Source organism: Branchiostoma floridae, chromosome 10 (genome assembly GCF_000003815.2).
Source record: "Branchiostoma floridae strain S238N-H82 chromosome 10, Bfl_VNyyK, whole genome shotgun sequence".
Lineage (NCBI taxonomy): Eukaryota > Metazoa > Chordata > Leptocardii > Amphioxiformes > Branchiostomatidae > Branchiostoma > Branchiostoma floridae.
In genome coordinates this window covers 14,173,010-14,188,044 of record NC_049988.1, presented here as the reverse complement: position 1 = coordinate 14,188,044, position 15,035 = coordinate 14,173,010, and the positions used below count along the sequence as shown (strand labels likewise).

Here is a 15,035-nt window from a genome sequence, read left to right as displayed (position 1 = left end):
TCTCGCTCGCCAAACATCCGGCCGGGCCCTTTGTATACACTACACTAGTGCAACACTTTAAAATGTCATGGACTTAATGTTAACCAAGTTACAGCAAGAAAAGTTGGAGAGTGAAATCCTAATTTAGCGTGCTAGGCAATACTACAAAATGCATTCCAATATACAACACCCACAAATGAAGTTTACTCACAAAACAGCAACAGCGGTTTTGAAAAACAATTTAATAGCATGTCCATGTTGGCTGTCTTAAACTAATAAAACTTCAATAGTGCAGACTTTGTACATAGTGGTCTGGGTAAGACTTTTAACATCTTTTTATCTAGAAAGTTTATCTTTTATTTGAACAGCATAAAAATGACTTCTGACAGAACACCACCTCATTCTTCAAACCCTCTCCCAACATAGATACCCAAAAGGAAAGTTTGTATAAAAAATACACCATTGCTTTTAGCAAACTTGGTGGCAATTACATTTTGTACATGTGTAGTAAGATAAGAAATAAACAATGGAGAAGAATCTTCAGGCACTTCTTGTACATCTTGTACCTTTTGTTATTTCTTTTCCTTTCGAGAATTGACAGATCTATGATTTCTGACCTATCCTAAATGTTTTGTCACATGTTTCTCTTATTTGTGTATAATGGGCTTCTGCCAGTATTACATCCATGTAGTATGTATCCTGTAAAGAGCCATGTTGGAGATATCAACATATTCTCTCGTCTCTACCAATACAAGGTACACAATTTAATGAGCATTTCATGTACAAAGCAATACTCCCAACAAGATGCATATGGATATTTGATTTGCTATTTTTGTTGACGACACTATTAAAGAGACTACAAGTGAAGCAATACCTATGCCACTTTATCTATATATGACAGCAACATTACTTTTGCATTAAGTTCATGTAGATATTTCCCTTTCATGAAAGAAACAGAAAACCCCTTGCTATTAGCAAATTATGGTATCCTTTCACATTGTTAACATGTGTATATACAATTGTGTTGTGGTCCTTTTAAGCCCCATAAAGACCCTCAGCTCCATGGCTTTGAAAAAATATAGAACTTCTAACACATCTATGACAACATTATAGTTAAGACACTATTTGGTATGATATATAAGACACTACTCCAATACTGTTAGTACTACAAGTTATAGTACTACAAGTTAAAGTATTTTTACTGGCATTAAAAAAGTTGGAATGTTCCACATCGCAACTTGTAAATACAGTTAGCAATCTGTAATGTAACATTTTGCGTCACCGCAAGTTTCATTTGTCATGATTTGACACTTGCTATGTTGATCTCTGTTGTGGTCTCTCAACCCTCAACTAACCTTCCATTTTCACATAAGATGAGCTGTTCTAGCTTGAAACCAGCATATAAACCAGTCAAACTAAAATCAGCATACACTTTAATAGTTTAACAGTTCCTTTGAATACGTCGATGAAGATTAGGCATCCAGGTACTAAGATATGCCAAAAAGCAGTTACTCAAGCAACTGGATATGATTTTGGAAACAGTCAGTCGTTTCAACATGTCACTGACAAAAACTAGTGGATGCTAATTGAAACCTCTGCCCATTTCCAAAATCATATCCAGTTGCTTGAGAACTGTTTTTTGGCAGTCCCTTTGAATGTTGCAAACTCTTGTTATTTCACAGCTGTGAGGATTGTGGTTCTTCCAGCGCCTCTGATGGCGTCTGTTCCTCGGTGGACATGGCGGCTTGGCGTAGGACAGACATGTGCTCCTCCATGTCAGAAATGGAGTTGTCGATCCAGTCCAATGATCCTGGCATCTTACAGGCGTTCTTTGTGACCAGGGCAAGATGGCTGACTGACAAGAGCAGGGCGGTAGACCTGTAACATGATGATATATCATTAAAATCCTGGCACGCCGGATCCTGATTGCTCACAGATGAACTTACATTCAAGTAAAACAAATGTTCTCTTTTATCAGAATTCATAATACCTACCTAGCTTCCAGCAACTTGGGATCCAGAGGAGGATACATGGAACGGACCACATCGTCCACCCTGCAATAAAAAACATTTAGATTAGGAACATTGTCTTCCAATGCATCAAATTTTTAAAAGCAATATGGCACAACTTGACACCACAAACTGACAGCAGATTGAAGTGCAAACAATCATGAAAATGACAAACCTCGGACTGATTCTCTTCGCCACCACCACGACCTCTCCAAGGTCGGCCTGACTGCGGATCTGGGAGTTGTTCATCGTCATGCCAACCAGCTTCTCCGTCAGCTGGTGACACGTCTTCAAGATGGCCAGACAGTGGGGGATCAGTCCCCTGGGGTAGAAACATGGACATGTTCACATGGTGTTCACAGGATGTTCACATGGTGTTTACATAATGTTCACATGGTGTTCATATCATGTTCACATGGTGTTCATGTGATGTACACATGGTGTTCATGTGATGTTCACATAGTGTTCACATGATGTTCACATGGTGCTCCCATGATGTTCACATGATGTTCACATGGTGTTCACATGATGCTCATACAACATTCACATGGTGTTCAAATAGCATCAACAAGGTACAGGTATTCGCATGTCATATGCATATCATACAATGTACCTGCAACAGCTACAAATATACAGTTGACTGTTACTTACTTTCTATGTTTAAAGCAATGCTACAACTCTGCCAATAATCTAAGATAATATTTGTATGATGTACGACACATATCTTCATGAATCATTCAGCATACAAATGTTTGCAGAAAGATGTTAAGACGAAGGCTCCAAAGTAAAGCCCAACTCACGATGCATCATCTATCCAGGCCTCATTCTCCAGAATGTCGTCTATATCCGGGGTGAAGGCCACGTTGGTGAGCTCCACATCTGACACCTCCCCGTGGGTCTCCATAGCACTCACCAGCTCCACTGTGGGGCGGCTGGAGGGATAACAGGTCAATAACTGCATTGTTAACAGGATAGGACAAGTTTTCCTAAATTCACTTGTCCAGTCGGGCAAGCACACAGAAAATTTACTTGCCCAAACCAACTTTTCACTTGCCCAAATTGAAATGATCTTTTTTTACAACTGTATTTTCACTTCCAATAATGTGATATCCGACGTTGTTTATGAAAGGTTGTTTACAAACATAATTACAGAAAGTCTGACAACTATAGGAGCATTTCTGAGGCATTTCAGAGTTTTTTTTCTTCTTTGGTACCAACAATTGGCAGTGGACCGGGAGAAAAACAACAACTTAGACTGAATCTGGATCAATCCCACATCACTATTCAGTATGAATCCAGATTTGCAAAGCCTGGTATGAAAGTGGCTTAAGAGTACACTTTTTATCCCTTGTCATGTCCAGGACTGTCATTCTCTCCAAGGCTAGTGTAACTGTAAGTAAGTAGAAACCCTTACTTGATAGCCAGACTCTGCTTGTACAGGTCGGCCCTTCCGCAGTACTTCTGTTTACACACCAACAGCAGGGAAATCAACGAGGCCACAAAGATGGCTGCCAAGATGGCGATCGCCACGGCAACAACAGTTTCCATGGTGATGATAGCAGTCTATCAGCACCTCAGCATTCCCATCAACCTGTACAGGAAATAACACAAAGTCTATCAATCAAGTGAAGATGTTCACATTGTCACAATATATATGTTACTCCTTGGTGTGTACTCCCCAAAACAACGAGAAGGTTTCTGTATAAATACTTATCATACACATCCGTATTGTCTGTGTAGCACAAAATCTGCTGTCCAGGGCTAAATTGGCCCCTATCTAGGCACTGGCAATGTAGGGTGGGCAGTATTGAAGTGTGATCAAATCAGGCTCACATTTATGCAAATCAAAAGTGATTCAAACAAAGGGACAAAGTAGTAATATCTCAACGATTGAAATAACTTAACCTCACTAGTATATCCCTACCTGTGCCATCCCAAATCAATGTTGTTATTTTGAGGCAAGCTAATATAAAGGATTACTTGTAAATCTAAAGTAAAGGTCTACGTGTATATCTCTGGTGATGATATTTTGTTTACAACAAACAAAAGACAGAAACATCATCATCATCATCATGGGTTACCCCCATATAACCCCGCGAGGGGCAAAGTAGGGGGGGGGGGAGCTGAGGTCCCGGGTTAGGGCGGGCAGCCCTCCTGCCTGGCGCGGAAGTTCTCAACTGTGGGAGCACTTACTACCGCGCCAGGCAGGGAATTCCACTCAGGAATCGTTCTAGGAAAATATGAATACTTATATGTGTCTGTTCGTGCAAAAATTGGTTTGTACTTATGTTGATGGCTGCCTCGGGTTCGCCCTTGGGTCGGAATCAGTAGGTTCTGTGTGTCTATATTAATCTTGTTATTAACTAGCTTGTAAAAGAAGGTGAGGCGGGCGTTCCTCCTCCTTTCGGAGAGAGGACGCCACTGCAGGTCTTGAAACATCTATTGCAAGCTGCCAGATCTTAATACTGTCCCAGCTCGATGACTAATACTCTTGCTTGTCTCTTGTCTTCAGGATCTCCAATCCTTTCATGCCAATTCCCCAGTTCAATAGGTAACACCTGTACCAGTCTCCAATAAGGAGGGATGATCCACTAACAACACAGATCAATGCAGGGTATGCGACCTGTCCCTAGGGGGGCATACATTGTTCTGTGTGTCAGAGGGACAAGTCATTAGAAGGAATAATCCTAGCTTTTGGGTGCCTTCTGAAAATAAATCTCTTGTTGCATATCAATGTACTAGTATGTGAAATTACAAAAGTAAACCTCATCAACATGGGAAACTTTTTTTAGAAAAGAACCAGAAAAGAGATTAGAGTCATAGGATGCAATGCCAGCTGATAAATAAATTCTAATACTGAATACTATAGAAACTAGAATAGCCTTAGGCAGACCAAGAAGTACAAAAAAACAACTATGGGACCTGTTGCATGAAATGACATACTTCAGTTACTTGTAGGCTCAAAATAGAGTGTGAGACTGCTTTCAACATAAAAGAAGGGGTAAAGCTGGATTAGCTAGGTGAACAACAAAAAGCACCGACCTTTTCCCTACTAGTTGTTTTAAAATTGCCGTGCAATGTGTCGGCATATGCATGTATCTGACTGCATTTGCAGTCTGTTCTATTCAGTACTATGCAATGGTAAAGAAGTTGATATCATCGAAACACGCAAATCTTCAGTTTGTTTCTTCTATAGAATCTATACTTAGCACTTTGATAACACACAAAAATGCATTCATTTTAGAAACTAGTTATAAAGTGCAAATATATGATATATATGCAGTATTACTAGTACTCTTCAGGATTCTTGCTTACTACATTTATATTGGGAAACTCTCAATTTTGGAAGCAAGAATGTATCTATTAAAGTTGTCATTGTGGTTTGAGCAAGAATTGTTTCTTGAAAAGAATCATTGAGCTAAAATGATTTGATCATCTCCTACTGATACTGTGCAGTGGTGGGTGGTACCAAGCATGGGCGGTGAGTCATACTAGTGTGTGTCTGACTGTAACGTTACAGTATGAGATGTAGGTGTGGGAAGGTGGGCGCTAACCCATATTTTACAAAAAGATTTACAGATTTTAATGAAAGATCCATGTCATAGCAAATAAAGAAGAATGTACTGTGTATCCTATTGCCTTTGCTGAACGGTGAATACTTCCAAGTCCAATTTTTGGCCCCAACTCACATCTACTGTCAAGTTTTTGTGATGATCATAACATAGTTCATAGTATATCCAGTTTGTGCAGCACAGAGTCATTTATGTTCTTCACAATTTATGTTTGATAATTTCTACATACAATGAGCTACATCAGGGCCTGCTGATGTTGTGCAAATCGTGACTTTGTGCAATTTTATCATAAAGTAGAAGTGGTATTACGTAACGTGTAACTTGCAAACAAGTCATTTTTTAACCTCCTTGATTATGTACAGGGGTGCCTAGGCATTTGCACGAACCCTATGAAATTCGTACGAATACTATGTGATACACACGAATCACTATGCGAAAACGCACGAATATTATGAAATTCGCACAAATCACTATGCAAAAACGCACGAATATTATGAAATTCGCACGAATCACTATGTGACACACACGAGCCTTATGTGATTTGCACGATCCTTATGCGAAATTGCGCAACCACTGGCGGGGTCACGTGACAGACGGAGCGGGATTTTCAAGATGGCGACTTCGCCGCTTCGGCGACTGAAAATACGATGTAACACGCCGAAATGAAGCTAAACAGTAGCTCACAGGCTATCAAATACATCTTTGCGACGGTAAATGTCCATTCCATGCCTTGAAATATAAATATCTCGGGTAGAAACGCTCAAAATCATGCCTCCTCCCGGCCGCCGTTTTTTGCATAAGGATCGTGCAAATCACATAAGGCTCGTGTGTGTCACATAGTGATTCGTGCGAATTTCATAAAATTCGTACGATTTCGCATAGTGATTCGTGCGAATTTCATAATATTCGTGCGTTTTCGCATAGTGATTCGTGTGTATCACATAATATTCGTACGAATTTCATAGGGTTCGTGCAAATGCTTAGGCACCCCTGATGTAACTAACATTATGAAACAACCAGAGGGGCGAGTAAGAACAGAAAGAAACAACACCCCGACTCCCGGGATTCGAACCCGCGCCGAACCTGGGCAGCCGGATCACAAATCGAACGTGCAAACCGTTCGGCCAAAGGGCTTAAGCCGTTAGGCGTCTTCGGTTTAGCAGTCCTTGAACACCACTGTTACACTACTCCCCCTTTTCTTTTCAAGATTCGTCCTCGAATCTCCGAGTTCGACATCCCTGTGTGGCACATACTAGCCTGTTACTCACAGGGTCGGTGTGGGAACCAGTGAAACAACCGAGGGGCGAGTAAGAACAGAAAGAAACAACACCCCGACTCCCGGGATTCGAACCCGCGCCAAACCCGGGCAGCCGGATCACAAATCGAACGTGCAAACCGTTCGGCCATAAAGGCTTAAGCCGTTAGGCGTCTTCGGTTTAGCAGTCCTTGAACACCACTGTTACACTACTCCCCCTTTTCTTTTCAAGATTCGTCCTCGAATCTCCGAGTTCGACATCCCTGTGTGGCACATACTAGCCTGTTAATCACAGGGCCGGCGTGGGAACCAGTGAAACAACCAGAGGGGCGAGTAAGAACAGAAAGAAACAACACCCCGACTCCCGGGATTCGAACCCGCGCCGAACCTGGGCAGCCGGATCACAAATCGAACGTGCAAACCGTTCGGCCAAAGGGCTTAAGCCGTTAGGCGTCTTCGGTTTAGCAGTCCTTGAACACCACTGTTACAATTATAGCTGAACAAATTGCATTTCAACAACAAAGTATCGTGGCAACTTTCAGAACTAGGTTCAACAATCTGCAGTGTAAGTATTTTAGAATCATTTGTTGGAAGAAAAATCATATGTTTTATAAGGTTATGAAAAAAGGCTTCTTACTAAGTTACTAAACTAACAAAATCATGACAGCATCAGTGAAAGTGAAAAAGTAGCTCAGCTTGTATTAGTTTGAAATCTTCTTTTGGAAGCAAGTGGGTTTAAAAATGTGTCTTCTTTATTTCCTATGTGGAAGTGACGGTGCATTTTCCTCCACCATGCGTGTGAAATCTGGCTTTAATCTATGATCAGTCAGCACAATACTTAGCATAACGTTATATGTAGGCCATGACGGACAACTTTGTTTTTCACACCGAGACTCAAAAGCTAGTCCGATTCCAACGCAAGATTTCGCCAAACTACGACAAAACAGAAACCAACTTACCACTCTGAAGGTTCCTGAGGATCAAGAGAACCTTGTAGACACAGCAATGTGGCCAAGATCTCTCTAAAATCGCCAGTTCACACCATTTTTCTTCGACTTTCCAGGTCACAAACAAGTTTCAGACTTCTTGACGGACAGCAACTTCCTGTTCACGTTCACAAGAAGCAGGATAGACCGCATCCACACAAAATAGAAACATGTTCCTCAGAATCAACTAGATTAAACTTGAAATCGATAATTTTCATGCTACGCTAATATTACATTTTCTACCATTATGTATATGCTACATTAAGTTGTAGATTTGCTCTTCAAAAATGCTTGTTTAATGCTTTACTATAGTTATGTTGCGTTTAGCTGCGCTGCTGATATTAACATAGAGTGAAAGCGGAGAAAGGGGATAATCCGTTATGAAAACAAGAGGATGGGAGTGGCGACACGAGGGACTGTACAATACTGCTCCTGAGCCCCTCTGCTATCATTGGCTATGTCAACTGCCACAAGTTGGTTTGAGCAATCGTAATAAAACGGCATAGGATGAACTCTCTGTTTGCTAATATTGCAGGAAATACTGGTTAAGTTTTCACAACCAGAACATGACAGCTGAATTTTTTACCATCAATCCTCAAACCAAGGAGGTTTTATGCTTGCTCAAAACATAAGACTTGACTTACCTGAAAACATAAGAAACCAGTACTAATATCTTTATTCTGCCTTGTGGGTCACTCTGGCTAAAAATATTATATGAAGTCTATGCGTGCATCGATCTTCATCGTCAGTTTTTTGTTGTTGTTGTTTTCTTGTTGTTTTTTTAGAAAAGGGGAATCCATGCCAGTTTGTATTAAACGCCATCTTGAACTGACAACATAACGAAGTCAGTATCCTCTGAATGCCAAAATAGAAGTTGGATTGCTGCACTGTCTCTTGACAAAACGACGTAATTAAACACCATGTGGAATAAGAGTTCAAAGATCCCATACTGGGACACAGATAGAGGGTTACTTGCACAAAAACATATCGGGACTCCATATCGGAATGGAGGACAAGAACAGCAATTCTTCTCGTTGTTTAGAAATTTCTTTAATTTGAAAAAAAAAACAATTTTGTACAACTTCGGAGAAACTAATAAATACTGTACAAAAAGATAAAGGCACAAACAACCAAACAAACAAAAGATGAACAAACTTACCATAAAAGTACAATCAGATCTTTCACCACCATTACATACAGCTTCCATGTTCATGTGTGAGACTCTTGCTTGATTTGGATCAACCACTTTTCGGTATACGGTAAAATTAATGACCCATATGCACAATGCACGTATAAGTTGTTCCTTTATATTAATAGCACACTACATACATGTATATAAACACATTATTACTACACATCGGGGAGGAAATAACACAAGGAGAATATTTGGTCACAATTATGTACACCTATTTCAGCTCAACATTTATGTTTTATTTCATTGTACAATGTACAATACGGTTGACCTTGGCTTGTCTTAGGCGAGTACAGCTACCAGCGTCTCCAGTATCTCAAAAAGGACACTTTAGCGACTTCACGTCAAAGACAAATTATCGACAAAGATGACATTATTTTAAACCAATAAAACGGTCACATGACGCTCACATTTTAGCCTTCTACTAACGGCATGGTCTTCTTCTTCTTCTTCGTCTTCAGGGAAGCATCCATGCTATGTGTCTCAGGGACCGGCTCCGACAGAATGCTGTTCACGAGGGAAGCCAGACTGCCGTTTGGTGACCGAGAGTCTCTGTCCGTTCCGTATCCGCTGTCCCTCAGGTCTCCAGACGACACTTTCTCCACCAGCTCCTTGACATCGGGGCGCTCCATTTCCTGGTAAAGGTCACACAGCCGCTGCAGGGCCACGGTTCCTCCGGACACGTTCTGAGTCTCCCAGAAGTCCAGAAGCTTGCTTGTTGGGCTGGAAAGGTAAAGAAATTTTTAGTTCTTTCCTAAACATTACTTTTCTTTCCAAAACATTAGTGAAGTGTAAATATAGGCGTGTAAATTATGTTGGGGAGAAACTGTTGCGGACCTACTGATTGGAATTGCCCGTATCTCGAGACGAGACGAGGGCCGTTACCGACTTTCGGGCACCTTTGACCCATTGCGACGTCACACTTACGGTCAGATCACGTGACGTAGGCTTTCGATCATTTCAACTTCAGAACTGACAGAAGGATCAGATGACTGACCGAAAACATGTTGGTAAACACCCGGTGAATAGTTTCAAGTGAATTCTCAAAGGAATGATAGTCGACCTTACCCACCAGGGACAACAGCTACCCACCTTTTGTTTCTCCCTATCCACATGATAGTTGGTGAGTCGATCCCAAACTTCTCGGCCAACATCCTCCAGTCGTTTCCTCCCGCCAGCTCCACGTCCAGGAGCACGCACATCTCGTGACGTATGTCTAAGGGCAGGACGGGAAAGACGCGGTCTGACGGGCGCAGCTCTTCCTGCTGGTGTAGGAATGCCTGCGTTGCAGAGAGGTAGCCTCTGGGTGGGTCAGCTCTCAGGGACATCTGGTGAAGAAACATCAACAAAGTTTTTAATCTCTGTGAAAATGGAAGTATTGTTTCCGGTTTGCTTCTTTGTTCGTCTTCAAGTTTGGTATGTGCGCACGTTTGTTCCCGCTAAGGCTTAGGTCACATTTCCAAACCGGGGCCCGGCCGGAATGTTTTAAGAAAATGAAAATAAAAATGTATACCTAGAAATATGCACATATTATTCCCATGAATCTTATTTTGACATTTCGTTTATTTTGATGCCTTTTATATCATTGTCTTTGCTCCTAAAAGCTGCCCGGTCGGGCCCCGGTTTGGAAATATGACCTAAGCCTAAGGCTATCGTTACATTTCCAAACCGGGGCCCGGCCGGGCTGTTTGTGGAAACAAAAAATAAAAATGTATACATAAAGATATGCACGGATAATGAAGACGACTATTCTCTTAAAGTCTTGTGCAGTTTGATGTCTTTTATATCATACTTGTCGTTCCCGAAAGCTGCCCAGCCGGGCCCCTGTTTGGAAATGTGACGTAGGCCTTATAGAAGCTGTAAGTGAAGAGAATTTATGTATAAGAGTATAAGCATACCTGCAGTGTATCTGACGGTTTTAAGGTAACCGTTGTTCCGTGTGATTGCTCCTGCCAGACGGAAACGGTTGCCCAGACGTCAGTCACCGGCGCCGCCCGGTTGATCTTGCGAAGCCGGACGGTGCAGGAAGCGTCCGTCTCGTCCGACTCGTCCCAGAGTTCTTCGAACTCTAGCCTCTACAGGGAAAAAGAAGATGTTTTCTATTGTTTTTGTAACCAATGCCAGATGAAGAAGCAGACTTGGGAAAACTTATTGGGTATCTTGCGCGAATTCGTGTCAATTTTCCCGACGCATTTGCTTATGAAGCCAAGATGAATAGATTATTGGAACAATCACAGTTGTGTCACTGAATTTCAACTCCAATGTTTGAAAATGTACCAAAAAAAGATTTGCAAAAAAGAGACTACAGAATATACATATTGCACCTTTTTATCATTTTCCAAATTGCAATTTTTTTAAAGTTTCCATTTTCAGCCGATTGGGACAGGTTTGCAGCAAATGCCTGGCACAAATTAGGCGCAGACCAGTGAGATACCCCCTTGCAAGACTGACCGCAACATGTTCTATTTTGGAAGTTGTACCAGTACCTGATTCTCATCACTAGCATCCATTGTCCTCCAGCCGGCGGCAATCTTGCTCACGCGCACGCGCACCGTCCCACCTCGTTTGTTCACCTGCATCCTTTTGTCGTCATCGAGCAGTCTTCCGCCGAACAGACTCATTTCTTTCTGATACATGCGCTGAAGGAAATAAGGGAAATATAGTTTTCTTAGAAGAAAGACTAATCGAAATTTGCCACATATACCTGATGACACTTCTGTATTGAAAAGTCGAATTGACACAAAACTTTACTCTCCAAGCAGAGGCACTACTCCGGCTGTTTTGACGTGTTTAATGCGTTTTTATCAAGCTTTATATTTTGTGCTGTTTATGTCTGTCAGTCAGTCAGAAAGACACTAAAAACAGCACAAAAAAGAGAAGCCGATAAAAACGCCTAAAGCACGCCAAAAACAACCGGAGCCGAACCTCTGCTTAGAGAGTATAAAAGCTTACCTCGCTGGCGTCTGCAGACGCATCATAGAACCTGATTCTCATCTGGTAGCTGTAGAGACGATCGCTTGCTGTGTGTTTGGAGGCAAAAACCCCGACTCGGATCGTCTTGTCATCCTTGTCAGCCGTGCTTGCAGGCGTCTCATCGTTCGCCTCCGCTCCAAATCCGGTGAAGTGAGTGATGAAGAGGGTACACTTGCCGTTCTTGACAATAAAGGCTGCATCATCATCGCCAAGCATAGGCTGCCATTGCTCCGTTGATCCAGCATCCGTGTTGGTGAACCTCGGAACAAACTCGTCATAATCTGGGTCCACCGGGAACGACAGGATCACGTGATCTCGAAAGGTGGTGCCGGTTGGTCCGCAGTGCACGACGGGAGCAGGTTTCCCGCGGTTCATGCTGGGAGGGACGAAGATGTGAATTGTCTGGAGCCGCCCGTCTTCGATGGCTCCTGGCGGGATGAACAGGTTGATGTCGTGGCGGGGCAGAGAGAGGTGTCCGCCGGTGTGGTCGAAGGCACCGGCCGCGAAGTTTGTAGAAATATAATTGGTCTGCAGCTTGATTCGCAAAGAGGTGTTCTCTCCCGTTAGGTTGGAGTAATCAGAGCAGAGTTTGTTGAAGAGTTCCAGGTCATCGTGACGATCCTCATCTGTCGCCATCTCTGCCTGCTGCACGCGTAACACGACCGTCGCTGGTGATGCTTCTCTCTTGTTCTGGCAGGCGTACACTAACGTAACAATTACAATGGCGGTCACAGGCACAACTATGCACACTGCGATGATAATGATGATGATGGTATCTGCAAAATAAAGGAAACATTTCCGTGGGTGAAGGAAAATTCAGTAGCAGCTACGGGGAGGGGGTGACGAAGAAGTTCAAGTAGAACTAGGATAATTTGAGAGATTTAACTGTATTGATAATTAGATGATCATGATTGCCCGTTCGTGAAGAATATTAGTCCTCGCCGTTTATGTTACTTAAAATATCATTTGCGTACTAAAGTTAGTTAGCAAAGGCTAAGAGATGATGTCAGTTGCGGCCGGTATGGGGTCGTCGAACTATACATGTATTTGCTTGCATGGCGCTCTTTTTTTACTTACCGATACCGTTCTCGGTCGCAGGGGTGCTTGTTGGGGCGAGGGCCTGGGGCTGGGTTGTTCGGGGATTCTCGGTTGTGGTTTTGGTTGTAGGACCGGGGGGCGAGGTTGCTGCGGGATTAGCTGTGGAGTTCGCACGCGCTTGTCCAGATATCAGGAGTAAGATGATCACTGGAATCGCTTTGCCAAGCATGGCTGTAGCTCTCTAGGAAGATAGATAAGCAAACAAACAAAACAAAACAAAATAGTGTGATCACTGATGAACATGACGAACGAAGAAGAAACGGGTAACGTTATCCTATCTGACTGTTTTGTACAGGCGGTCTCGCCGAACTGTGTTCTCGGTCGCCAGGAATAAAAATTCGCCTTTGTTTTGTATTCTTCACAGATATTCGTACTTTTTGTGGAAGTGATACTGTCTGTGACAAAACACAACAAAACATTAGAACTGTTAACCTTAACAATGCTCAGAGAAGTTGACTTCACTCACCTGTTTAGAACATTTAGTTTAAGCCATGTGTCACTACATACTGAATTCCGTGCCAACCTGTATCATGGCAAAAGATACATAGCCTTTAAGTTGTTAAAAGAAATTGATATGTATACAATATCCAAGTAGAACTTATGTAAAATTAAGTTGACGTTTTTGAAACATTCAGCAAAACGTTTATGCTGCAACATAGCAACACTTTGACCCAACCGTCACAGTTCTTATTTCTTGAATTACTGACAAGTGTGATAAATATCTTTGTCCGGTATGTCAGCATGAGACCCATTACAAAGATTCTCCCGGGTAGACTCGTCAGCAAAGTGCCATGTTAACTGTACATGTGTGCGGGGCGAACCCAACCTACGGCAACAACACGAAGGTCGGATGCGGTCATACGTTGTACGATCGCTAAACTAGCTATACAGGGCATTTTTGGGGACAGCCATGCCCGTGTCCTGCAAAGTTCCACTGTCTTAGATCTTTGTCCGTGGTTGGTTTTGTCACAGCCTGCTTAAAAATCCCATCAAAATCCTAAGGCGATTGCACGACTCATGTGACCACACCCTACGGGTGTAGAATGCAAAAGCATTCTACAGTGCAAAACTTCCGACTCGTTCACATAACAGTTACTTCAGCAATCATAGAATTTGACTTACTGATATCGTTCTTGTTATCTGTAGCTTGAACAACAACTAAAGTCTCAAAGGACGCTAGCAATATCTGGGCATCTACTACTGTTTTAAAATCACTTTATGAATACTCACGAAAATTAAAACTATGCACAAATGAATTCGCGACGTTTGAATAACACTCGCACTATTTCCTGGTTGGGCGTGGTACCGAGATCGAAGAAAATACCATGGCGAAGGGCATGCAAAAGTTAAAACAACACACTCAAAGCCTACAAGGGCTACAATTTCGCTATAGAACGCACCTGTGAAGTGGTATGACTTCTTCACCACCAAACTTGTGGCCTGCTAGCGGTCAGCCTTCTGGTAGGGACGAGTTGGAAACTACACCTGTTTTTTTCGAGACGTGCGACTCGGGGGCGTTCTCATGACATCATTGCCCCACACTGAGCGGCTCTGAGAAGTACTTAACACTTTTGTTTCAGAGATAATAGGCTACCTTTAAAAAACACCTTATACAATTAGAAAAATATTATGACATGGGAGAGTTGTTCACGGTTTGTAATGACCCAAGTTGCCCGACGAGATGATTTCCTCAACGACGGACGTGGTCGACTTATAAAGAACGATCAAGGAAAACAAGTACAAACAGCAACGGCAATGTTATCAATCAGAACTGGTGACATTACCTAAGAGACCGTGTGTTTGGAAAATGAGCTGAGTAAACAAATATTCTATTCAGCTGATGAAATGTTATAATACGACAGTAGCACTCCAGCAGAACGTATCTTGATAGTGCGCATATAACTTTTAACGCCGTATTCGCGCATACGCATAAAGACAATGGCCGTCTATAGTTGCCAAAATGTTGTGTCG

At 42.3% G+C, this 15,035-nt stretch overlaps 2 protein-coding genes across 3 annotated transcripts; both read right to left on the bottom strand.

Annotated features, from left to right (window-relative positions):
* Positions 1-201: 201 nt before the first annotated feature.
* On the bottom strand, positions 202-7,916 carry LOC118424481 (transmembrane protein 98-like). 2 transcript variants are annotated; one of them, XM_035833053.1, is made up of 7 exons: positions 7,775-7,916; positions 3,403-3,579; positions 2,789-2,920; positions 2,164-2,310; positions 1,974-2,033; positions 1,612-1,857; positions 202-1,499 (listed from the first exon to the last, which is right to left on the bottom strand). In XM_035833053.1, exons 2-6 carry the CDS (start codon positions 3,534-3,536, stop codon positions 1,656-1,658), a joined length of 675 nt encoding a protein of 224 aa, XP_035688946.1. In that variant the 5' UTR covers positions 3,537-3,579; positions 7,775-7,916; the 3' UTR covers positions 202-1,499; positions 1,612-1,655. The 2 variants fall into 2 exon arrangements, with proteins under 2 accessions (XP_035688946.1, XP_035688945.1); XM_035833052.1 differs by having other exon boundaries at positions 202-1,857.
* Positions 7,917-9,266: 1,350 nt separating this feature from the next.
* LOC118424922 (netrin receptor UNC5C-like) lies at positions 9,267-12,737 on the bottom strand. The gene is made up of 5 exons (XM_035833728.1): positions 11,946-12,737; positions 11,480-11,632; positions 10,892-11,068; positions 10,086-10,321; positions 9,267-9,716 (listed from the first exon to the last, which is right to left on the bottom strand). Exons 1-5 carry the CDS (start codon positions 12,600-12,602, stop codon positions 9,407-9,409), a joined length of 1,533 nt encoding a protein of 510 aa, XP_035689621.1. The 5' UTR covers positions 12,603-12,737; the 3' UTR covers positions 9,267-9,406.
* Between the last annotated feature and the right edge of the window lie 2,298 nt (positions 12,738-15,035).

Coding starts and splice junctions, on each gene's coding strand:
- LOC118424481 (XM_035833052.1), bottom strand. CDS start 3,536: ATGGAAACTGTTGTTGCCGTGGCGATCGCCATCTTGGCAGCCATCTTT. Junction 2,921..3,402: donor AAGCAGAGTCTGGCTATCAA/GTAAGGGTTTCT, acceptor TTATCCCTCCAG/CCGCCCCACAGTGGAGCTGG. Junction 2,034..2,163: donor GCGAAGAGAATCAGTCCGAG/GTTTGTCATTTT, acceptor TTTTTATTGCAG/GGTGGACGATGTGGTCCGTT.
- LOC118424922 (XM_035833728.1), bottom strand. CDS start 12,602: ATGGCGACAGATGAGGATCGTCACGATGACCTGGAACTCTTCAACAAA. Junction 11,069..11,479: donor ATGCTAGTGATGAGAATCAG/GTACTGGTACAA, acceptor TTTTCCCTGTAG/AGGCTAGAGTTCGAAGAACT. Junction 10,322..10,891: donor AACCGTCAGATACACTGCAG/GTATGCTTATAC, acceptor TTTCTTCACCAG/ATGTCCCTGAGAGCTGACCC.